The sequence below is a fragment of the Diorhabda sublineata genome, chromosome 1 (assembly GCF_026230105.1).
Source record: "Diorhabda sublineata isolate icDioSubl1.1 chromosome 1, icDioSubl1.1, whole genome shotgun sequence".
NCBI classification, from domain to species: Eukaryota; Metazoa; Arthropoda; class Insecta; order Coleoptera; family Chrysomelidae; genus Diorhabda; species Diorhabda sublineata.
This window is the reverse complement of record NC_079474.1, coordinates 17,603,800-17,626,630: the sequence shown is the minus strand read 5'-3', so window position 1 is coordinate 17,626,630 and position 22,831 is coordinate 17,603,800. Positions and strand designations below refer to the sequence as shown.

General features: G+C 32.8%; 3 protein-coding genes across 3 annotated transcripts in view; 1 reads left to right on the top strand and 2 right to left on the bottom strand.

Annotated features, from left to right (window-relative positions):
* The first annotated feature begins 1,782 nt into the window (after positions 1-1,782).
* On the top strand, positions 1,783-5,427 carry LOC130446031 (15-hydroxyprostaglandin dehydrogenase [NAD(+)]-like). The gene is made up of 5 exons (XM_056782014.1): positions 1,783-2,614; positions 2,679-2,805; positions 2,857-2,963; positions 4,662-4,999; positions 5,057-5,427. The coding sequence occupies exons 1-5, from the start codon at positions 2,519-2,521 to the stop codon at positions 5,172-5,174; spliced, it is 786 nt and encodes a 261-aa protein (XP_056637992.1). The 5' UTR covers positions 1,783-2,518; the 3' UTR covers positions 5,175-5,427.
* LOC130446023 (NAD-dependent protein deacylase Sirt4-like) lies at positions 5,418-7,245 on the bottom strand. Its single transcript, XM_056782005.1, has 4 exons — positions 7,038-7,245; positions 6,303-6,505; positions 5,958-6,176; positions 5,418-5,773 (listed from the first exon to the last, which is right to left on the bottom strand). The coding sequence occupies exons 1-4, from the start codon at positions 7,216-7,218 to the stop codon at positions 5,462-5,464; spliced, it is 915 nt and encodes a 304-aa protein (XP_056637983.1). The 5' UTR covers positions 7,219-7,245; the 3' UTR covers positions 5,418-5,461.
* A 3,474-nt stretch (positions 7,246-10,719) lies between these two features.
* The window catches only part of LOC130441220 (small G protein signaling modulator 1-like), a 28,862-nt gene continuing 16,750 nt past the window's right edge, over positions 10,720-22,831 (bottom strand). The window contains exons 7-16 of the mRNA XM_056774798.1: positions 22,420-22,763; positions 22,171-22,360; positions 21,012-21,314; positions 20,806-20,959; positions 20,427-20,748; positions 19,070-19,218; positions 17,818-17,945; positions 17,437-17,700; positions 14,739-14,932; positions 10,720-14,679 (exon numbers count right to left, since the gene is read on the bottom strand). Of these exons, the coding sequence (XP_056630776.1) occupies positions 14,591-14,679; positions 14,739-14,932; positions 17,437-17,700; positions 17,818-17,945; positions 19,070-19,218; positions 20,427-20,748; positions 20,806-20,959; positions 21,012-21,314; positions 22,171-22,360; positions 22,420-22,763 (2,137 nt within the window). The 3' untranslated portion in view covers positions 10,720-14,590. The remainder of the gene's footprint in view (positions 14,680-14,738; positions 14,933-17,436; positions 17,701-17,817; positions 17,946-19,069; positions 19,219-20,426; positions 20,749-20,805; positions 20,960-21,011; positions 21,315-22,170; positions 22,361-22,419; positions 22,764-22,831) is intronic.

Below are 22,831 nucleotides of genomic sequence, written 5' to 3'. Positions count from 1 at the left end.
GGAAAACGAGCGGCTTGCGTCGCGATGTCGGACGTCGATTTGCTGTCTCTTTTTATAGAGAAAATGCACATATTGATTGCGGCGTTCAGTGGGGACAAGTTACGGGTTGAGGTTTACGTACTTCAACACACATTCTGATAGTACGAGATGTAATTTTGAATTTGTACACGAAAAAAATTAATCGGCATTAAATACAAACAAAAATCATTTTTGAACAATCGAAATATCAAATTGATAGGTCATCCGCCATAGAGTCTTTGTTTGGCACCCAATTCTCGCAGATCAAAAATAAATTGCGGGGTCAACGTTTCTGTATACCCAAATAAATCACATGTTTCGGAGGTACTTCACATGGAATAAACAATTGGTGTTTTGATCTCAATGGAGAATATTTAATATCTCCTTAAGGTATTAAATTTCAAGCTAATTCATAGTTAATTGGAGAAAGATCTGGCGATCTTGGGTAAACGGGTTGATGTAAAAAAAAACTATAAATTCAAACCAAGTAAAAGATTTACTTAGAAGAAAACATTTAAACATAACATTACAATCCGTGGAGAAGGAACTCATCATGGACTAATGAACTGGTCACACAACAATTTAGTTTCAGTTTCGTTGGCAATTGGATTGGCGCCGAATGTGAAAAAAATTTTTGACGTCGTTTCTCTAAAGCCCATTTTGGAATAAATGTGCGAAATTTAAAGATTCTGAAATGTTAATATAGAACGTCCAGAAACCAAGAAAACATAATAAGTTTTCGTGGATGAATTTTTTTGGGAATCGTAATTACATAAAGTAATTGAAAATTTAGTAATTTCGAACGAATACGCCCTATGCTATTTCAAACTTTACCAGGATTCGAATTTAAACATACGAATAATTCTGCAATTTCTTAATAACTTACCTCTGAAATGTTACATAAGGAAAAACTTAAATCAATATTACTAAAATTGAACTAATACACTCTGTTTTATATTACTATAAATTATCCATTCGTGCTTATTTTCTTCTTTCATACTTCCATGGATTATTATGACAGTTAGGAAAAAACACATCACTCAATAAGTCGATTTTACTCATGAATGTAATTTTATTCAAGAGCAATACAATAATTCCAACGCTTTTCTAACTTCTCGATGCGGTGCTTGTAGAGAGATTTGACTTTTGCCTCGAAATAGGCTACACTTTTAACAATTGCTTCTTTATTAGAGCTTAATTTCTTACCATTGAGCATATTTTTGCAATCAGAGAATAGCCAGTACACTCTGGGGACCAGATGTGGACTATACGGTGGATGAGAAAGCAATTCGAAGTGTAACTCGTTCAATTTAACCATCGTTGGCATCGACATGTGATTCGGCGCATTTTCTTAGTGAAACTGGTTTTTTCCTTGATGTTTGCATTCAAACCATCCAACAACTTTTTGAAGTATTCGCTATTGATTATCGCTCCCCGTTGGAGATAGTGGATGAACAATATTCCATGGGCATCCCAAAATACTGAAGCCGTAACTTTCCCAGCTGAGTTTTTTGCCTTTGGACCCTTCGGACGTGGTTTATCGGCTGCAGTCCACTCAGATGGTGATCTTTTTGATTTCGAAATAAAGTGATGGATACATGTTTCATCCAATGTCACATATTTATGCAAAAAATCTGATTTATTACGTGTAAACACGGCCAAAAACTGCTCTAAATTATCGGCACGTTATTTTTGATCGACTGTGAGTAAACGCGGCACCCACTTTAAAAAAAGCTGTCTCATGGTCAAATCTTCATGCATAATTGTGAACACACTGCCTTCTGATATCTTTAGGGCATTAGCTATTTAACGCAACTTCAAGTTACGATTAGATATAACCAATTTGTGAACTTATTTGATGTTTTTTGAAGTAACCACTTCAATAGAACGACCAGAACGTTCACCATTATCGAAGTCTGTACGACCACGTTTAAATTCAGCAAACCAATAACAAATAGTTCTTTTCGATTCAGCAGAGTCCGGATAACACTTTTGAAGCCATTGTTGTGTTTGTACAATATTTTTTTTCATCAAGAAACAAAACAAAGCAGTCTTTTGATAGTTGGTACTTCACAAACGTTATATGAATTTGACAATAGCAGAGCCATCTGTGTGTCAGTCACATGACATATAGTGTAATGTACTATTTCTCATTAAAATGGCGGGTATTCCTCGTTGTGCTAGAAATTCATTTGGAACGTCGAGGAAACAATGTATAATATCAATAGAAAAAAAATTATTTCAAAGTTTAACTTCACTGAGTACAATTCAGCAAAAAATATATTCGTAAAGTGCTTATTCAAAACAAATTTTTAATTATATATAATTTGAAGTAAACATTTTCACTTCCGTTTGAATCGTATAAAAACGTGAGATTTCCATATATTTTAATGAGATTTTAAACCAGTTAGTGCGTAATTAAAAATAATATATAATAACAAACCAGGTAAAAAGTAAAATAGTGTTATTGAACATTTACAATAGTTGTTTTTAAAAAATAATGTTTGAAATTAAAGGTAAAGTAGCACTTGTTACAGGAGGAGCTGATGGTATTGGACTTTCCCATATCGAAGCATTATTACTTAAAGGATGTAAGGTAACAATTTCAAAGTATTTTGATTAAAAAAATTGTTTTTATTAAATCAGAGATGTTTTTTTAGGGTGTCGTAATAGCTGATATTAATCAAGAAAAAGGGGACGATGAAAGGGAGAGACTGGGAAAAAAATTTGGGAATAATAGGGTGGTTTTTGTAAAAACTGATATTGCTGATATTGAGAGTTTTGAAAGTAAGTTGTACATTTTTTTTTAAATAAAAAACTAACAAAGAATTATTTTAGACGCGTTTAAAGTGACCATACAACATTTCGGAAACATTGATATTCTTATTAACAACGCTGGTATATGTAATGACTCAATTTGGGAAAAAGAAATAGATATAAATTTAGTGAGTGGTCTTTTCTCATTAAAGAGTATCCAGTTTAACTCTAAAAAACTAAAAACAACTAAACGCGTTGTGCATTTTATTCGTAACGCCTCAAAATTAGACAGAAAAATATCAGTTTTTGTCAAGTAGCTCAAAATTATAATCAATTATTTTTACGAATTCACCTTTGGACAGTTGACAGCTAAATCGTGTGAGATGTCTCGCAAATGTGTTCATTCTCCCGACGTATTTTGTAATATTAGCGTTGATTATACACCTAAAACGCCATAACACCTCTAATTAAGAAATGCTATCGTGCATATTTCAACTTGGATATTCACAACCAGGATAATAAATCAGTGAATGGCGAGAATCTACCAATCATCGGAGCGACTGTTATTTTTGCTTAACGAACATCAAAAGCTTTTCGAGGAAATCTAAGCAAACGGTAAAATACGCGAAAATGTCTTCTGTAACAAAAACAATCTCTAATTCGCAAAAAGCTCCAGTACCTTCTCCAGTTTATTGTATTGGGAGAAAATTCAAGTAGTTCTGAAAACGAAGAAATCGAAAGCTCATGTCAGTGCTCAAGCACCGCAATTTATTAACTAATTGGAGTTTAATCTCATTAGTGATCTGGATTTGTCCAAAGAAAAAGACTGAAACAGAGGAATCTGCGTGGCAGCAAGGAAAATAAATGAAATTAAAGGAAAAGCTACAGTTAATGAGTGAACGGCACAGCGTTTGTTTAATCGTTTTAATGGTAGAGATTTGAGGCTTGAAGATCGTTCGCGCTCAAGCTCTCCACCTGCTTGGGATATTGAGGTTACAAGGGAAGCACGACTTCCCAAAGTTACCATACATCGTCATTTAAAATCGTTAGCTAAGATCTATAAAAGTCGTCGAATAGTAACACACGAATTCAAGCGAAACGAAAATGAAGAGTCCTAGTTAATCTTGAACCTGACATAGGAGTGTAAAAAAAATTGATGAAATATAGTCTCTTTCATGTCAGGTTCTTATTAACCTTGGATCGAAGAGAATGTAGATCTAAAACAGGAAAGAAGCCTCCAATGTTTTCAACTTGGAGCTGACATAGGATGCAGCAGAAAAATTGATGGAATGGAGTCTCTTTTATCTGAAGTCTTGATTTAACTGGAATTAACAAAAAAATTTGGCTTGGAAAAAAGCATTTAGTGCCTGGTTAACCTGGTAGCAAAGAAAGAAGTCATAAACTTGGAACTGACATAGGGAGTGCAGAAGAAAACTTGACTATATGGAATCTCCTTTGTCTGAGGTCCTGGTTAAACTGGAAATAAAAAATGGATTGTAAAGGAATACCTTTTTCTTGAACTATAAGAAAGTTTCGAAAAAAGAAAGAAACTAGAAGAAAAGTGCTTCTTTACGCAAATATTCCCTACCTAAACGTATAATACGATGGGCTATACTTTCGAATATTTAAACTTTCTTTCTCTATGATTATTTAATAAACACATTGAGGATTGGAAATCAGAATAATTTATGAGACACTCTCTGTATATCAAGATATTACAAAGCGACTGCGAAGTGCTAAAAGTTCTCTTTTCAATAAGTAAAATGTAATTATCGTTTTTTTGAAAGCATTGCGCCCCTGTCGAACACTCTATTTTCGGCAATTAATATATTAAGGTGCCGTTTAACTAATTCATTTTATAAAGATATTTTTGTTTGATTTTTTAGAAGGGTACTGTTAATGGCATGTTACTGGGTTTAGAAAAGTATTTGAAACAATTTAAACAAGGTAACGAGGCTGTTATCTTGAATACTTCGTCTGTATGTTTGATAGAAACTATGAGCGTATGGCCTGTGTACGTTTCAACCAAATTTGGTATTATGGGATTAACGAAAGAATGGGGCAGTGACATCCATTATGATAGAACCAAAGTAAAAGTTGTGGCTATTTGTCCTGGGCCCACGTACACTTCAATCAGTACTGATTTGGGACCAGGAGTAATCAATCAGGAATATGAAGATATACTTGCCTCTATTTTGGAAGAATTAACTAATAGAATTCAAAGGTATTAATTAGTTTTTAGTGTTATTTAGAAAATTTTGCAACATTTTTGACGTTTTAGCTCGGATTTTGTAGCAAAAGAAGCTATAAAAGTTATAGAGCAAGCTCCAAATGGAAGCTTGTGGATTATAGAAGAAACTAAAGAAGCTTACCAATTCATTTTACCGTCAAAGATTTAATAAACTGACCTATTGGCAAAGAATATTCTCAATTGTGTGTCTTATTGAATATAAAACGAATAAAATGTTTCATTCTTTTAATAAAACGAATACAATATATAACTTTTTTAATAAAACTACGTATATTGAATTAGTACTGGCAACATTGTTTATCATTGAAATTGAAGCAAAGATACTTTATGTGGTTAGGTTAGGTATAGATATAATAGATATAAAACAACAAAAGAATAATAAAACCTCAAAAACATTTAATCAAAATTTATTTCACTTAAATCGTTTTTTCTATATCAACATATTCTAGGCAATATGTCTCCACACCTAGCAGATATTTTCAAATATACTAAATTATCCGCTCTAGTTGGACCGATATTAATGAGAGCCATCTTCTTATTCTCTTCTGAAGCTTGTAGAACAATTCTATAACTGGAAAAAACGGTTAAACTAGTACCTAGAATTAAAAGTGAATCACTACTGCTCACAGCCTTTCTAACATCTTCAACTCGCGTTTTCGGTACATTATCTCCGAAAAAAATTATATCTGGTTTGAGTATTCCATTGCAAGCTTCACAAAATGGGGGTTTGAAGGTTTTTACAGCCTCCTGAAAACAGTGACATCAAAAAATGGTAGGGAAGAATATAAACATAAAATTTAGATTTAGAAAAAGGGGAGGTAATCATATAAAACTTGATGGGAAAGAAGATAAATCTCATACAAGATCATTTATATGACATTTCTTGTAGAAAAGGCAACAGTAACGATAATTAAATATGGAATCATCTTACCAATGGTATATCTACATCACCATCTGGTCTAATCATAGTTGTAGATTCCAACATTGAAGGATTCAATTTTTTTAATTCTTCTTGTATATAATGTCTATTATAACTAGAATTACATTGTAAACAAATCACCCTGTAGGCGCTACCGTGAAGTTCAATCACTTTTTCACTACCCGCCTTAAAATGAAGGTTGTCCACATTTTGGGTAACCACAGATGTTACCTTAAATATCATATAAAAGATGTTTTCAATATCGAACTTAATAACAATTCTTTTAGCAAGTCTATTATATTATTTTGAAAAAAAAAAATAGGAAAAAACGCAGATACTACAAAATATCATTCTTACTTTATTTAAATTGTGTTCTAAGTTCTTAATGGAGAAATGTATAGCATTGGGTTGCCTTTGAGAAAAAGTATCCCAACCTACGAAATTTCTAGCCCAATATCGTTGCCTGGAACTGGCATTTTTTAAAAATTCTTGATATTGAATTGGTTTATGATTGGTCCTAGCATACAAACCTACTTCCTCTGAACGATAATCAGGAATTCCTAGAGGAAAATTTATTGATACCAATTGTAAACATTCTGTTGTAATTTAACAGAAATTAACTTTATACAATCTGGTGCATAAATAATCAATATAAAGATCTTTATGTTCAACAACTGTAAATAATGATTGTATGTTTATCTAAATTCGATAGTACATAAATTATATGACTTGGTAAATAACATATTTTTTCATTTAGTCAAAAATCTTTAAGTTTGATATACATATTTTGTTACTATGATTCATATTTATTTATAAAAATTATAATATTGGAACTGGTGTTGATTATGCTTGTTGATATAATATTAGTAAAAAAAATTAGATATCTCGTATAAAAATAAATATTAGATTCATGATACATACTTTCAACTAATAATAAACATACTTAACCATAACCTAAACTACATTACCAGAAATTTTGGAAATTAAATCTTACAACATTGAGAAATATGGCATGTTTTTAATTGAATTGAAATTAATAATAGAATAAGAATAAAAGTATATTATTATGTGTAGAAATGTTTACGTAGGTACCTGATTCTGTCGAAATTCCAGCACCAGTAAGAATTAAAATCTTATTAGATTCATCAATAAATCTTTTTACAACATCAATTTCATCCTGCCTTACTTCGTTATGCTTAGGGACAAATTTAAACAGTTCGCTAGAAAAGGTCCTTGTGGAGTATGGTAACTTGAGTAAAGTTCGTTTCACCATTCTTCTTCTTTTTTAATTTGGAACGAATGATCTACTAATTTCACACACAAGTTTATATGTTATGGCCTTGTTCGTTAGGGTCAGGTTCATTATAAATGAAATATGTTGATAAATTTTTACATTTAGTTTATTGTAATAAATTTTGTACACAATAAAGTATAGAAGATATTAACGTTACAATAAAAATATAATTACAGTATCAGTAAAAATTTTGTATACAAAATATATATAGAAATGCTATAATATAAATGAATATATATATATATATATATATATATATATATATATATATATATATTATTTGAAATGAAATATTTTTTGCTTAATTAATTTCAATACCAATATTTGAAATCGGATAATAATCACCAAACTTGGGAATTACTAATTGAACGATAAAAAAATATCAATTTTTTTCTATAAAATTTGTATAATAAATTGTAACTGTTACTGTAAAAACATTAAGTATATGATATAGATTACCAGTTTTTGATAAATCTCAAAAGTTTTTAGAGAAATATTTTTCGTGCTATTTGAAAAAATAGTATATATGTATTAAAATTCGATTATTAACATTAAACGTAACTGATTTTTTCTGTAAAAATATGTGTATCGGTTTATTCACTATAATTTGATCCCCCCGTTAATTCTGGTAAAGTGAAATATTGAGAAGCCTCATAGGTATTAAATCTTTTGAACTAACGCAACCTAGAAATAACAAAGGTGGCTTAAACTCCCTTTAGTTTTAATATTTTAATAGAACATTATTATTTGTAGTTTCTGTTTTTAAAATTAGTTGTATAAGTCTGTATGAAAACCGGACCTAACACCATTCTTGACGATTCCTATATAAAATGAACTGAATCCCATTATGACCTCAGTTTTCCACCATAACTCTTCGTTTGTGGAGGACATCCTCTACTTATTTCAACTTCTGGCCGATAAACATCCGATTCAGTTTTTCGGCAACTTCACCTGCACACTCAATCGGAATTAGATGATCTTGTCAGTGCAGTACTGCTGGAGTTTGGGACGATACAGCTATACCTCAGGGTACAAAAGGAAAGTAGGATAGGTTACATTTGGTAAATGTTCCTCTCTCGCACCTAGACTTCTTTAAGACATCGCTAAGAGGAGAAGAGATTTTCTGGGAAGTGGAATGCAAGCATGTTGGCGGAGTACTGCTGGTTTTTGGGACGATACAGCTGTACCTCAGTATATAAAAGGAAAGTAGGATAGGTGAGGTTTGGTAAATATCCTTCACTCGCACCTAGACTTCTTCAAGACATCGCTAAGAGGAGAAGAGATTTTCTGGGAAGTGGAATGCAAGCATGTTGGCGGAGTATTGATAATGGTATATACCTATATTATTAATAATTATTTTGAGCTTAGATACGTCTTTTCACCCCTTCAAATTAAATCATTGTCCATTAGTTTCTTATTATTATTATCCACAAGTGGTAAAAATAGAAGTGAAAGCCTTCCCCGATATGGTGGGTGATGAAAGAAAATGGGAGTTACATTTGGATTCAGAACGTCATTTTACATAAGAATCACTAAGAATAGTGCCGGGGCTTGATTAAATTTTTGTTTGCAGACCTGTGTAATTTATATAGTCATATTTTGATCAAGACATAAAATCAAAAGAAATTACCAAAAAAATTTTATAAAAAGATGTGAGAAATAAAAAGCTGAAGAAAAATGATAATAAAGTGATATACATTGAAAAAATATAACATAAATTTTTTGAATTTTTCACATATTCACAATTAAGTTAAATAAGGGTCAGTTTATAGTGAAGACTCATGTTACACGAATGTTTAATCTACATCATCACATCATTCGTAGGGCTTAATTGTTACAAGTAAATTAACGGACAAAAAAACATACAGTTTTTCCATAGCAAATATGTTTTCAAGGCTAAAAATACAACCATTACATACTAGTTTAGTGAGACATTTTATCATTTTTAAATATTCCATAATAGCACCTTACTCGTTGAAATTCTAATAAAATACAGATATTGAATTAGAACATTTAATATATGGGGCAACTGATAATGTTACTGATAAAGAAAATATCACTAACAACTCAATAAAAACGTCGACTTCTTTTATTAGTTTCTTAGCGAAATTTCAATCACTAATATTGCAAATAAAAATTGAAAATGGGAAATAACATAGATTGCTAAAATGGATTCGTGCTACTTCGTAAGAAATTAGAAAACATTCAATAATTCATCTGATAGGAATGTATTTGGTTTACTTTAGAATCCACCAAACTATTTATTCAAAAGTTAGGGCTGTTTGATATTTTCTGTGTATATATTTCGATAGAAGTCCAATACACAATTGCGATATTTCTAATTTGTTTACACATTCCCTAATGTTAATTAGATTATATTTGGCACGCTTTGTATATTACTAAGTCTGTTCTAAATTATTTTCTTGATAATCTTGTATCTACAGAGGTAGTTGGTGAATCAAATACTCATTTTCTAATACATCTTATCACTTAAAAGAAATTTGTATCAAATATTAATTACTCGATGTCTAGATCATAAATTATCAGACAACTATTTTATTATATTTTACAAACTAGATTTCAACAATGTATATCGAATAACTTTTCTCGTTTGGACCAATTCTTTGTAAGTTTATACGATGGTCCCAGAAGTAGCTGGTCTGACCTAGAGATGGCGGTAGTTGCTTGTAAAATACCACTGTACACAATCTATACATTAAATGTTTCAAGTTTGAACATAGAAAACATTGGTCATCGTTATGTAATACACTACTTTTATTTGAAAGCCCAACCAATATAAGAGCTGAACCAGATTCTACTCTAGGTTATACTGCTCATGGTTATTCAATAAAATATTGGGTAGCAGAGTTTAGACGAGACCGTACGAAGACCAGCATCGCAGTGGTCGACCAAATGAGGCAACTACCCCAGAGATGTTGAGGAAAATCCAAAAAGCAATACTCAAAAGGAAGAACTGGTTCCAAAGAAGGCAAAAACCGTTCCAACTGCAAACAAATTCATGGCGTAGGTTTTTTGGGATGCGTCTGGGATAATTTTTAATGAATATATTGAAAAATGGAAACCTATTAACGACGAGTATTATGCGAACTTATTGCAACATTTGAGCGAAGAAATCAACCAAAAACGGTCGCATTTGGCTAAGAATAAAGTGTTGTTTCATCAAGACAATGCACCAGCTCACACATCCGTTATTGCAATGGCCAAAATTGATGAATTAAAGTTTGAATGCACCCTATTCGCTAGATTTAGCCCCCTCGAATTATTTTCGGTTCTCAGATTTGAAAACCGGCTCGGTGGTCGAAAGATTTCGCAATAATGAAGAGGTGATGTCGGCAGTTAATGGCTACTTTGAAGACCTTGACGATTCTTATTATAAAAAGGGTATCGAACTTATTGAACATAACTGGGGAAAGGGTATGAAGCTAAAACGTTAAAAAATAAATATATTTTTTTCCAAAATTTTTGTTTTCTTTGTTGAACCAGGTTCTCCTTGAAACCTTCCTCGTATTATTAAATATTTCTGGTAATATACCAATAACTTTGAATTCTATAAATCATGTTTAGGTATCTACTATTTTATGTTACCATGGAGGTTTAAAAATATGGTCCTAATCGAGAAAATTATCACAATTTTTCTAATTTGCTTTTTAGTTTTAGATTGAATGTCACAAATTTACCTTACTTACTTTATATATTTACTAATTTTTGTGTATTTTGTTCAAAGTGCCCTCACTAAACAATTTTGCTACATATTTTACTAATATTCTTTCTATTATTCTAAATTTTGAGACAATTTAAAATGTGAAACAACAAAAATTTGATTTTGGAAGTTCTAAGGATTTTTTGTTCAATTCAACATAAATTAAACAGTTTACGAAGTGTGTTTTATAAACACAAACAAACGCTCGCGAACGTCAGCGCGAGCGCCAATGTTTATAAAGCAAACTATATTCGCTTTTCCAACCATTTCGTCCTCTTTATAACGTAGCCGTTCAAATTAAAATAAAGTTTGTATTTATATTGATTAACCTATTAATGCCCAAAGCTTTTTCTGAACAGTTTCTTTCGAAATGGTCTTGAATAAATAAATAATCGTCAAAGGAATCAAGCCCAAGCAACTAAAGTTGCTTCTGATCACTTAAGGATTAATTTCTACCAACTAATTCAGGATAATGACATCAAATCGTTTGGAAATTATTTTTATCAATTAATTTACAGTCTGAATTAAAATCTAAGTTTTTCAATAATATATTTAATCAATTTTTTGTCTAAACGTCAACAATTTATATTTTATAGTTGGTGGTACCCAAAAAAATATTCCGAAATTTCTTAGATAAGTAAATAGTTAGATTTTAACACCATACACACACTTTATATTTAGATTCCCTTTTCACAATCAAAAGGATTTAGGGAGGGTCTAGCGGTGACTGAAGCTCCAAGCCCCGAGCACGTAGGGGACCCGCAAAATTACTAATTTGTCCAATTATTTCAGAAGCAATATTGGATCTAGAGCAAAATTTCCATTTTTTGAAAATGAATTGTTACAGTATGAATTTTAATGAAATAATTGAAAATTTTGTACTTTCGAGATGATTTAGATTTACTTAAGTGCTCCCCGGGTCAATTTTAGCTCCAGTCCCCACTACTTCTTAATCCAACGCTGGTCTATATTAGAACCTAACTACCTATGTAATACCTATACAAATATTCATCATTCAGAAAAAGCCACCCCTTTTTTTAGACCTTATTCCTATTCTATATTATATGCGAATGATTTGATCGACCAAATCGAATTCTCCCATATGAAATAGAGTCATTTGAATCGAGATTCTTTTTAGAATACTTATTCGTGGATTTTGAGGCCCTAGAACACAATTTTTCAAAACTGTAACGATATTTTTGTCATTTCTTCTGACCATAATAAATTTGACATTTTTTCCATACTTCTCAAGAAAATGAATGTGTATCTTGTAGAGGTAGTTTAAGTTTATTCAAGTTTTGTTCTCAATTTATCAAAAATATGAATTTTTTTTCATAAATTTTCGTTGTAAAATTGCATCCGATCTATAGCAAAATACGAAAATTTTTCAGTATTTTCAACAACAACTTTAGTTGCATCGAAATTTGAACATAATTGTTTGACCATAATCAAAAACTATTCACTAGATTCTATTAGGAAGAAAATAACTTTCCCTTTTCCACAATGAAATCATGCAGATAATAAAAAAAGAGTTACTCAACTCCCTTCCACTATTAGTCTTCATCTAAACTAACTGTTCATATTTTACCTCCGCCATTTCAATATTCAAAGATTGTCATGAAAATTTCTGATTCTCAGAAAATTCTAAATTGTCACGCGACTTTAGTTGCAGGTGGTCACTAATGGGTTAAGCTAAAACACATAACCGTTTTTATTGAAGACACATCTACCTGCAAACATTATTTCAAAATATGGGTTAAGCGTTTTGAAGATACCGGTTCTACGTTTAAACCACCAGCAAAAGGTCGTCCAAGAACTCCTCTTGGAGTTGGGTCAGTACGAAAAAAATCCGCTTTTATCCAATATGAAGCGATCGGCGGCTTTAACTTGTTGCTACGAAGTTTACAGCGAATTTTGAAATTTGATATTAAACTGCATCCTTATAAGCTCCAGTTAACACAGGAGTTAAAAGATACCGACTTTGTAGCATTTGCCGACGAAATGCTTAGTCGATTTTCCACTTTTGACAACATCTTTTTTTCAAATTTTCGTTTAAATAAGTTCGTAAACCGACAAAATTGTCGAAAAAAATCCAAACATAAAGCAAGTAACGGTATGGACAGTAATTTCAAGCAAAGGAATTATTGGCACTTTCTTCTTTGAAGATTCACGAGGTTGAAACATCACCGTTAACACCGACCGCTATGTTGCGATTTTAGAGAGATATTTGACTTCAAAATAGCATATACGAGAACTTGTTTCCAATAAGATGGAGGGCGTCTTGTCACATATCAAATGGCGACTGTGAGACAGATATTTCCTGCAAGACTAATTTCCAAAAGAGGTGATAACCCTTTGCCTCCACGTAGCCCTGACTTGACGCCTCTTAATTTTTTTCGTGGAGATACCTCAAACGTAAAGTCTACAAAAACAATCCGTGGGCTATCAGTCAGCTAAAGGAAAATATCCGCCAGTGAATAGCTGCAATTACTAATTTCATAATTCAAACTCACGTCGAAAATTTCCTTACTTGATTATTGTATTAATATAATTTTTGCAACAGTAAATCATCGTTTAAACCACCTCATAAAAAATTGTGTTTTATACAAGCTAAAATCAAATACTTTTTCCGTTGTATAAGAAATAACTATTTTTTTTTATAAATAAATATGTAATGTTGCCAAGTTAACTTTTTTTTCAAATAAATCACTCGTTATGCATTTATATAGGGTGATTCAAAAAAGGTAATACCGTCTCTAGGATAGATAGAAAACTGTAAAATATTTGGGGTTTGCTCGGTAAAAAATTTTCGTATTCAAGAAAAAGTGCGTTGATGAAAAAAATTTTATACAAATATTTATACAGTATCGAGTTTTATCAAGAGTAACTTCTTGGTGTAAAATTAAATATGTTTAAGTCCACTTGAAATTTTGCTTAATAAATCTAATATTTAAAAAGTTATGTTGATACTAGTTGGTACGAACCGTGTAACTAGCGCCCTCTATGAGAGTCAGACATAAAAACAAATTCATTGAATGGATCACCTTCCAAAATATATTCGTATAAAATTTATATACATTTTTGCCAGTAGTTGCGGAAAAATCTTTAAAAAATGTGAATTTTTTTCTTCAACGTCCTTTATCTTGAATGCGAAAATTTTTTACTGAGCAAACCGCAAAAATTATTAGTTTTCTATCTATCCTAGAGACTGGATCACCTTTTTTTGAAAAATGTGGGTAATGAAAATTTATACTGTGGTAGATGTGTCTAGGTGATTTGCAATTATAAATTTATATTTTAACTAACAAACCCAAACGTATAAAGTAGGTAAATACCGTATATTTTCCATAGTATAACAAAATATACTTTTTTTTCATATATATATATCTATTTAATATATCTCGTTAAATGAAAATTTTTCGTAGAAAAATAAAAATTCACATTTAATCACATCTTTCCATTGATTTTGTTTTTGTCTTACTAAAAAATCTACTAGACAGTTCAGCGTCGCATCCTTATGTTTTAGAAGGTGATTAACCTACAGATTTTTGTATTATAGATTGCCCACCTTGTATATTTCTTTTACTTAAATCTAGATTTTTTTGTAGAATTTTTCGAAATTCGATATATTCATTTGTTTTCTATAAGTATTTGTAATTGAAGAACGAGATCTCTGGCTAATTGTAATACTGATTGTACATTATGTCTTTCGGCCATTTCTAAAAATATATATAATTATATTTACCACAAAAAACATTGAAGGACAAAAAAGACATACCATTAAAAAACTTAATAATATCAGTAAAATCCATCCCGTTGGAAATGATAATATCTCTGTATGTTTCCAAAAGGGAAAGGGCTAAAAATAAAACGAAATGTGCCGAAGCTACTTGTTGTGCAGCCCAAATAACCTCCCAAGTAGCATTAACATCAGGATACATCAGTTCTCGTTTAAAATCCAATAAAAACCATCTAAAAAAACACGTTTTCAACTCAAATAATCAATATTAGATTTAAGAATGAGGCATAAGATTTTTGAGAAAGCGATTCGAAAAAAGGTTATTTTAAGTGTTGAAGTTGATGCCCATCTTGATCAATATTTAGTTCTCGGTAAAGTTTCTCAACGGCGAAACTATCCGTGAAGAGTTTCAAATTCTTCTGCAATTGCAGTTCGGAGATCGAGAAAGGTGCAAGGTTCTTGAGAAGATCCCACGGGAAGATATCACAAGACTCCTCGTCTTCCTATTCATTCTCCAAAATTGAGGTACTCCCACACATATAACGCGTGGTGAGGCGAAGCTCCATCCTGCATTAAATGACGGATGTTCGCGAGTGTTGGATCGTTGTCCATGTTCCCACGTAAATGTCCGAGCATTTCCAGATAACTTTGGCACGTCACGTGACTCTCCAAGAAGTACGGACGCACGAGACCTCCCGCATGGATACCAGCCCACACACACATACCCCAGGCAGGTTTAATTCTTGTTCAGGATGTGAGGATTCTGGTTGTTCCAGTAAACGCAGTTATACCGATTGGAAGTTGCGGATCATCCTGACTGCTTCTGAGGTACCAAATGCAAAATTTTAAACAGCGATCGAAATCATCCTCGTGAAGTGTGTGAAGGAGACGCTGACAGTAATCTCGATAGTTCATGCATTTCAGGATTCGCCGCACTGCAGATTGGTTCGAATGCTCAACTAACACCAGTGCCTCTGTTGCCATGTTTTCGTTAGTTGTACAGAACGCGGCACGTCTTTGACAGAGCCCGTTTTTAAGAATTTCTTTCTGGAAGCGATTATTCATTCTAAATACGCGTGCATTGGACGAGCACGTGTTATTGTGACACAGACACAATTGTCTAAAGCACAAAAATGCTTCGTTTCAATGTTTTTAGACAGACCTCTGTATATTGCAGTGTTGCCAAATGTAAATTATTTCCAAATAACAAAGAAAATTCGCCACAAGTATGTTACATCTTCAATGCAGGTATTGAGACTTTTCTTTTTACTTCATACACGTTTTTAAACAAAATAAGTGACGTAAAAACGTTATTAAATTGTGAAACGGTTTTCCTTCCATTGATTAACCATAAGTATATTGAAGCTATGCAGGAAACTAAGTTGATTGTAGTTTAACGAACGTAGTTTGTATAAATATGATGTTTAAAAGTTCCTACCTTCTGTTTACTTTAGATATGTCTCAAAGAAGCGCAATTAGACGTTTTCTTTGTGCCTATTTTATGGTAAAATCTCTGGAATAATTTGCAAAATGATAGCGCTATGCTAGAAAGAAACTTTTTTGTAGTGTCGCAGAATAGATCTATGGAAATTTCGAAAAATTTGTTCTTCTATCTCTATGGCAAAATCTAAAGAAAAATATGAAAAAATGAGTAAGAATTTGATAAACGTATACAGAAAAAGGTGATAGCAGCATTGCCGAACATAATTTTTCCACAAATATATGGAAATTTTGACAAAAATCTTCAATGTCTATGGCGAATTCTAAAGAAAAAAGTCTTCTTCTATTTCTACGGCAAGACTCAAAGAAAAAAATGAAAATATGAGTGAAACTTTGTTGAACGTATACAGAAACGTGTTGCAGTGTTACAAAACATAATTTCTACAAAGATCTAGGGAAATTTTGACAAAACATATAAAAACAAGTAGATTACAGGTTTGCCAAATATAATTTTTTCCCTGACCTAAAGAGAAAGGCTTGACAGAAGCCTTCTTCTATCCCTATGGCAAAATATATGCAAAAATACGAAAAAATTAGGCACAGCGTTGCCAAACGTCGTCAAACCTATTTACTACCACTCTCCATTTAAATCCAGATATATTTGAAAAACTGTAAAAAAATATATTCTTTAGCTGCAGCTCGACGTTTTCTCCCAAATAGCGTTTCTATAGAATGTTCTGGAAGAATATAAAGAAACCTGAGGAATTTCGCTAACGTTATCTACAATCGTAAGGAGATTGCAGTGTTGCCAAGTGTAGTTTTCCGGAGATGTATGTGAATTTTAGCAAAATTACATTACAACTTCAAATATCGATCTAAGATTCTCCAGCTGAAATTAGACACTGCCTCTATGAAAAATGTGGGGAAATATGAATCAATATAAGAAAATTTTGTAACGCTATCTAGAACCACAAAGAGATTGCAGTGTTGCCAAATATGGTTCTCCATAAATTTAGTGAAATTAAAACAAAATTTTGGTACAGATTCAAGCCTCATACGATTCTCCAATTAAGTTCAGGCACATCTTTAAAAAATCGTTAAAAAGATATAGAAACTAAACTCGACGTTATGAATTGAATTGAACACTTTGGAAAATTATGAAGAATTTCGATAACGTCAAACAGAAAAGTGAAGACATTGCAGTATTGTCCAATTTCTCGAAATTATTTATCGATTGCATTAATTGAAATTACTTTTCTCAAAACTTTTGCCTCACACATTACATAGGACGTATTACCTATAACAAAAATAAAAATGCGTATAATCTCCATGAGATTGCATCAATTCGTACATTTCCGAATCCAAAATTTGTATCAGCGATCTCATATTGGCGAAATGACAATCCATGGCGTTTCCATTGGGAAAATTTTCAACCATTCTTTCCATTAAATGACAAAAACAGGCGTAAGTTAACGATTCTTCGTTGAATATTACCAACAGGGGCGCTACTAAATCACACATACCCTGCATGTACCCAATATCCAAATGTTCCCAAACATACCTAAAGATAAGAAGAAAAATATTAAAACGGATATTGGTGAGATAAAAATCAGTATGCGTGTCTTATTTGATACTACCTAAATTTAAATTAACAACAATGGTAAAATGGGCGACTTACGTGCACATCACATTTCTCAATTTATCTAAATTTTCCTTTTCCATGAAATACCAAAAATTTCTGTCACATCTTTGTACATCTTTTTCTATTCGATGTAAATTTAGGCCGAACGTTTCGAGAAGCTCTTGCTGGAAACACAAAAAACCATATCAAAAGATAAGATTAAGTAGAAGAGAAAGAAACTACGGTAGCTTCTGGTTCTGCTGCAGGATGGATGACCCTAATCAATCAATGGAAACCAGTAGCTGTTCTTCCTTGAAACAGGTATCGACTTGTCTCACTCGCCTCACGTACCTGGTGCAAATTACGACTTCTTCAACCAACTCATTTTTAATAGGCTTTACCTAGACCTAACCTGTAGCTCTAGGTAAAGAAGGATTGAAGGTCTAGGCAACCTTATTACCTGAGATCGTTAAACTTGGCCTTCCTTCTCCTATATGCAAAAGCACCGATCATAGCTTCGACATCGCTAGAAATCGATGCTTTGGAAGTAGTGGATTTCATGGTCCATTTTTACTCAGAACCTACGGGAGAAGAAAAGGATTTGTCGGCGTCTCTGCTCTTGCAGGACCGTTGGAATTGATCGCGACACCTGATTAAGGCTGAAATACCCTTAAGATTAAGTCCTTAAAATTGAGTGGATGGCTGCTGGACCATTCTACCAACGTCAAAGTCCAATTGTTCTTTGAGAGGGCGAGCACCTTTTTTATAATGAAGTTAACACTAACACAGTAATGGATAAACGCCTCCAATTAACTAATTTCGTCAAAGAAAAACGTCTCCACAACGTACAGTATTACCAACTATACATAGCATGCAACTGGGAGGATCACACCAATTTTCATTGCATACACTCGTTGCTAAATATACTCTTTTATAATATCATCAACTAATATATACCGTGAAGCCGGTCCTGTATCGAAATGTTGCCGAAGCTTAAGTTTGGTAGACGCGCCGGAAGGTCTCGCTTACTTTTGGTGACCTATTTAAAAGTTTTTATATAGAAAAAAACACAAGAAAGCCTTATTGTTTGTTTTCAACAAATTAGTGATTTCCAGGAAATAGAAAATTCTAGAATGTGATGGTAGTATATAAAACGATCACTAGGATCCAATTAGCTGTCAAAGCGGACACATTCGGATAATGTGCTGTAAACTGAACAGTGTATTTAAATAAATCAGTTAGTATAAAGAGTCATTATGAAATTGGTGTATATATAAATCAATTTTTCTTTGGTGTTTTTTGTACTTACACTGTATACGCCTCCGTTAGAGCTGGCAGGTGATACGCAAGCAGATCTAGCCGGTGAAGCTAATCCATGAGTTTCTATACATGTATCTAAAGAAGAATTATTTTCTTCTGTAACTGCATCGAGGTTGGACATCCTTGGACTTTCGTTTCCTAGTAATATCGAATTATAAGAAGAGTAATTTTGTTTTTTTTTTTAATTTGAATATGCTTAGATAAATAATATGGTTTGATCCATGATCTTTACCAGCTTTTTTGGTAAAGATCTTCTGGTAGAACTTTCCAGATTTTTTGTTCAGATCGTAACAAACGATATTCCAACATGGTTGTACGGTAAATTTATAAAAATTTCACTACAAAACTCTAGATTTTACATGTTTCCGACCTAGCATTGTAGGGATAGGAGATGGCTTGCTTCAGTCATGGTCAAATTAATAGTACTTCACAACTACAACTATTTACTAAACTTTTCATTCGAACATCGCCTGTCATCATTTGTTTCAAATGAGATCATTTTCGTTTAGTTTCACCAAAGGAAATAGACTACAACTAACTAATCTCCTTCCATACGTTATCCGATGGACCGTGGGTAAAAAGCAACAAAGATAAATCTTTGAACCTTCGACATTGGAGCAGATATCAAGCAGCTCCTGGAAACGACATATCACCCTTTTCAGAATTCAATCCCAACGAAGTTAAAACTAAAAGAATGTTCAGGATACGACTTAATAAGTGATAGGATCTTGCAAGAACTTTTTAAAAAAGAAAGTCCACTATTTGACGCAGCTGTATAAGGCGGTCCTAAGAACAGGCTACTTTCCACTATCATGGAAGGTAAATCAAGTCATACTGATACCGAGGATAATCGGAAGGAAAGAAAGCGAAAAGTTCTATAGAGAAGATAGATAGAAACGTCGCAAGCGCTTGCCAAAAGCTCAATTTGATCTAGGTTTACACGTTTTTGATTGTCGAGGCTTACCAAGCATGTAAACTTATACTGCCACAACTTCGTAAGTCTTATACATTAAAAAGATGTTTTTCAGCTGGTTATTTTCTTTTACTGGGCTTTATATTTTCATCAGAATTGTTATTTCAAAAACTTAGACATCAAGCTCAAGTTACCGATCCAGAAATGGGCGTATGGGGTTTACCATTGTCATCGAAGCTAGCCTCAGATAGTGTTGGTGTAGTGGTAGTGTAAAAAGTGTGTTTGTTCAGTATAAATATCACCAGAAGTTCCAGAAATTCCAGTTTAGTGGGCACATGGTGACTTTATGCTTTGGTTGATTTAGATAGTTTATACCAGCATCTTTAATTGTGTTTTCAACCGCCAAGTACCATCTTTTACCAATTGTTCTTACCTAAATTACATATATCCACGCTCGCATTTATTACAATCACATTATGGATAAAGTCTTTTAGCTCTTCATTTATTTTTACCAAAGATTTTTCGTTATCTTGCTTCCTATCTGGTACTATTTCATCCGTATCGTTACATATTTTATCAGTTTCATCAATTGTATCAATTATATTTTCAGCTTCTTTTCCCGAATCTTCTTCGTCGCTAACATATTTAATAGTATTTTGCTTATTTTGTATCGACTCTTTCTTATTCCTTTCTTTATCTTCTTCTAACGATTCTTCTTCATCTTCTTCGTCAGTTATAACTCCATCTGCAAACACCTAAAGGAAAAAAAAATTATTATCGAAATTTATTACGATATATTAAATAATTTTTACTTCGTTACATAATTCTTCTTGTACTGGGGGCGGTACTTGTTCAGTTGAAGTACTCTCACTACTTAATTTAGCTATAGCGTGTGCTTGGTTCTCTTTATCTCTTTGCTTTACTATTGCTTCTACTGCTAACCATTCCGACAACGTATTTTCATACCTTCAAAGAAATAATTGATGCAACAGATTATCAACCATCAAGTTTAACTTACGCTTGTCTTGTTTCTTCGCTCAATTCGTTTCTCTGCTCAAAAGTACTTCCGAATTTGTAATGACCAAGTAGATACGGCCAAATTTCATGCCTCAACTCTTGAGCTATTCCACCAAAATAAGTTAACCTATAAATTTCGGCATAATCAGATACTACACCATCTAAACATAATTCTTTCCATTTTTCTGGTGTTATTCCTTCGTTAGCACCTTCGCCATTTACTATTTTTGTGTTAACAAGTCCGCTAAGATGTGTCCGGACAGTGGAAAGATGTCGACAATACGCCAACCATCCGTAGAATGCCCTAGAAAGAAATTGTGGTCTGTAGTTTAACTTTAAAAGAGAATTCAATGCTCGATAAATCATAGTTTCCATTTAATTCAACCAAAAATAACAATAAAATTAATGGTACCAAGCCAAGAAGGGAAGTCGAGCCGCCATCCTCATCCTCCATATAAATAACATCGAAGAAACTCTGGAGAGTTCCTGTCCCTTTTGTTAGGAACCAAAGGAAACTGCCTATCACCTTCATTGTGATTGCTATCAAGCTAGGGTAGTTACAATCAAGCTTTTTGAAGCTTGTTTCGGTCCTATCGATTATTGTATGGTTAGACCAGTTTTTTCACAGATTACTCTTTACGATTGAGATTGAGATTTGACTCCCCGCCCACCGGAATTCATTAAATGTGATCACTTTTTTGAGGAAGGTTAGAAAAATTGTGGATTCACATTACATACAACTTTTTAGTATGGAAATGATTTGGAAAATTGTTTCCAACGATGCAGATTCGATAAATACAAAAGCGGAAACTTGATAAAGCTTTGACCGTTCGAGAGCTTTCACTTGTTTCAGGTTCTCGGGCAACTTCATACTTCGAAAGCTTCGTTAGAAACTTCAGGAGCAAATACCCATGTTACTAATCCAGAAGGGCAAGTAAAATCTGTTCTACCGTCTTCAGCGTTTTCATCATCAGTATAGTACTTTTGGATTTTCTTATTTCTTTATTGACACTACCTGGAGCAAGTGGAGAATACCACGATAAAAAACTGGCGCCCGAGGTAATACCTGATATTTTAACTTTGGTGTCAAAGGACGAAAGGACGTTGCATTACGGGGTTATTTAGTTTTAAACACAAACTTAATATAGTGAGAAACAAACCTTGAAATAATTTGTCTTTTCATTGAATCGCATACGGCTTGGATGCAAACACTCGGAGGACTATCAGGAACGTTCTGATCTAAGCTGAAGCTCTTAGAAGAACTTTCTGAGCTTGTGCTGGTACTACCTAATTGTAACCTAACTTTTGTAGGCAATGAAGCGTGCGTGTCTAACAGTTGATTACGTTTTACTGGAAAATGTAGAATCAATGAAATATTCATTTAAAAAAGAAACAAATAATAAACTTACATATATCTTTGTGATTACATGTATTATCAATAATCCTAAAAACGTAATCTTTACTATTTTCTTGCATTTCCGTCAAAGCCGATAAAGGTCTTCTTCTTTTCGTGTGGTTTTTCCCTGTCCTTTGAGACCATAATGGAGGATCTAACCGACCGTGAGGTAATAATCCCGTTTCTATACAACTTAGAAACGCTAACATGTGTCCACCTTTAGGGAAATGTATCGGAGGCCTTTGTACACCGTCTTGTCCAACTAATATCACAGTTCCGCCCGTTTCACTATCCTGATGACAATGAACGTAAACTATCTCGTCTAATCGAACGTTCAATGCATAATCCCAGTAAATACTAAAACAGACAGAATTCCTCAGATTGCTTGATATCAAAACGACAGCCTTGATTACGAAGATGTTCAA

What these genes read in the sequence shown, in the direction of transcription:
- LOC130446023 (XM_056782005.1), bottom strand. Translation starts at nt 7,218, where the DNA reads ATGGTGAAACGAACTTTACTCAAGTTACCATACTCCACAAGGACCTTT. An exon ending in TAGAACACAATTTAAATAAA is followed by an intron (nt 6,177 to 6,302) that starts GTAAGAATGATA and finishes ATGATATTTAAG; the next exon opens with GTAACATCTGTGGTTACCCA. An exon ending in GTGATGTAGATATACCATTG is followed by an intron (nt 5,774 to 5,957) that starts GTAAGATGATTC and finishes CACTGTTTTCAG; the next exon opens with GAGGCTGTAAAAACCTTCAA.
- LOC130446031 (XM_056782014.1), top strand. Translation starts at nt 2,519, where the DNA reads ATGTTTGAAATTAAAGGTAAAGTAGCACTTGTTACAGGAGGAGCTGAT. An exon ending in TATTACTTAAAGGATGTAAG is followed by an intron (nt 2,615 to 2,678) that starts GTAACAATTTCA and finishes ATGTTTTTTTAG; the next exon opens with GGTGTCGTAATAGCTGATAT. An exon ending in TTAACTAATAGAATTCAAAG is followed by an intron (nt 5,000 to 5,056) that starts GTATTAATTAGT and finishes TTGACGTTTTAG; the next exon opens with CTCGGATTTTGTAGCAAAAG.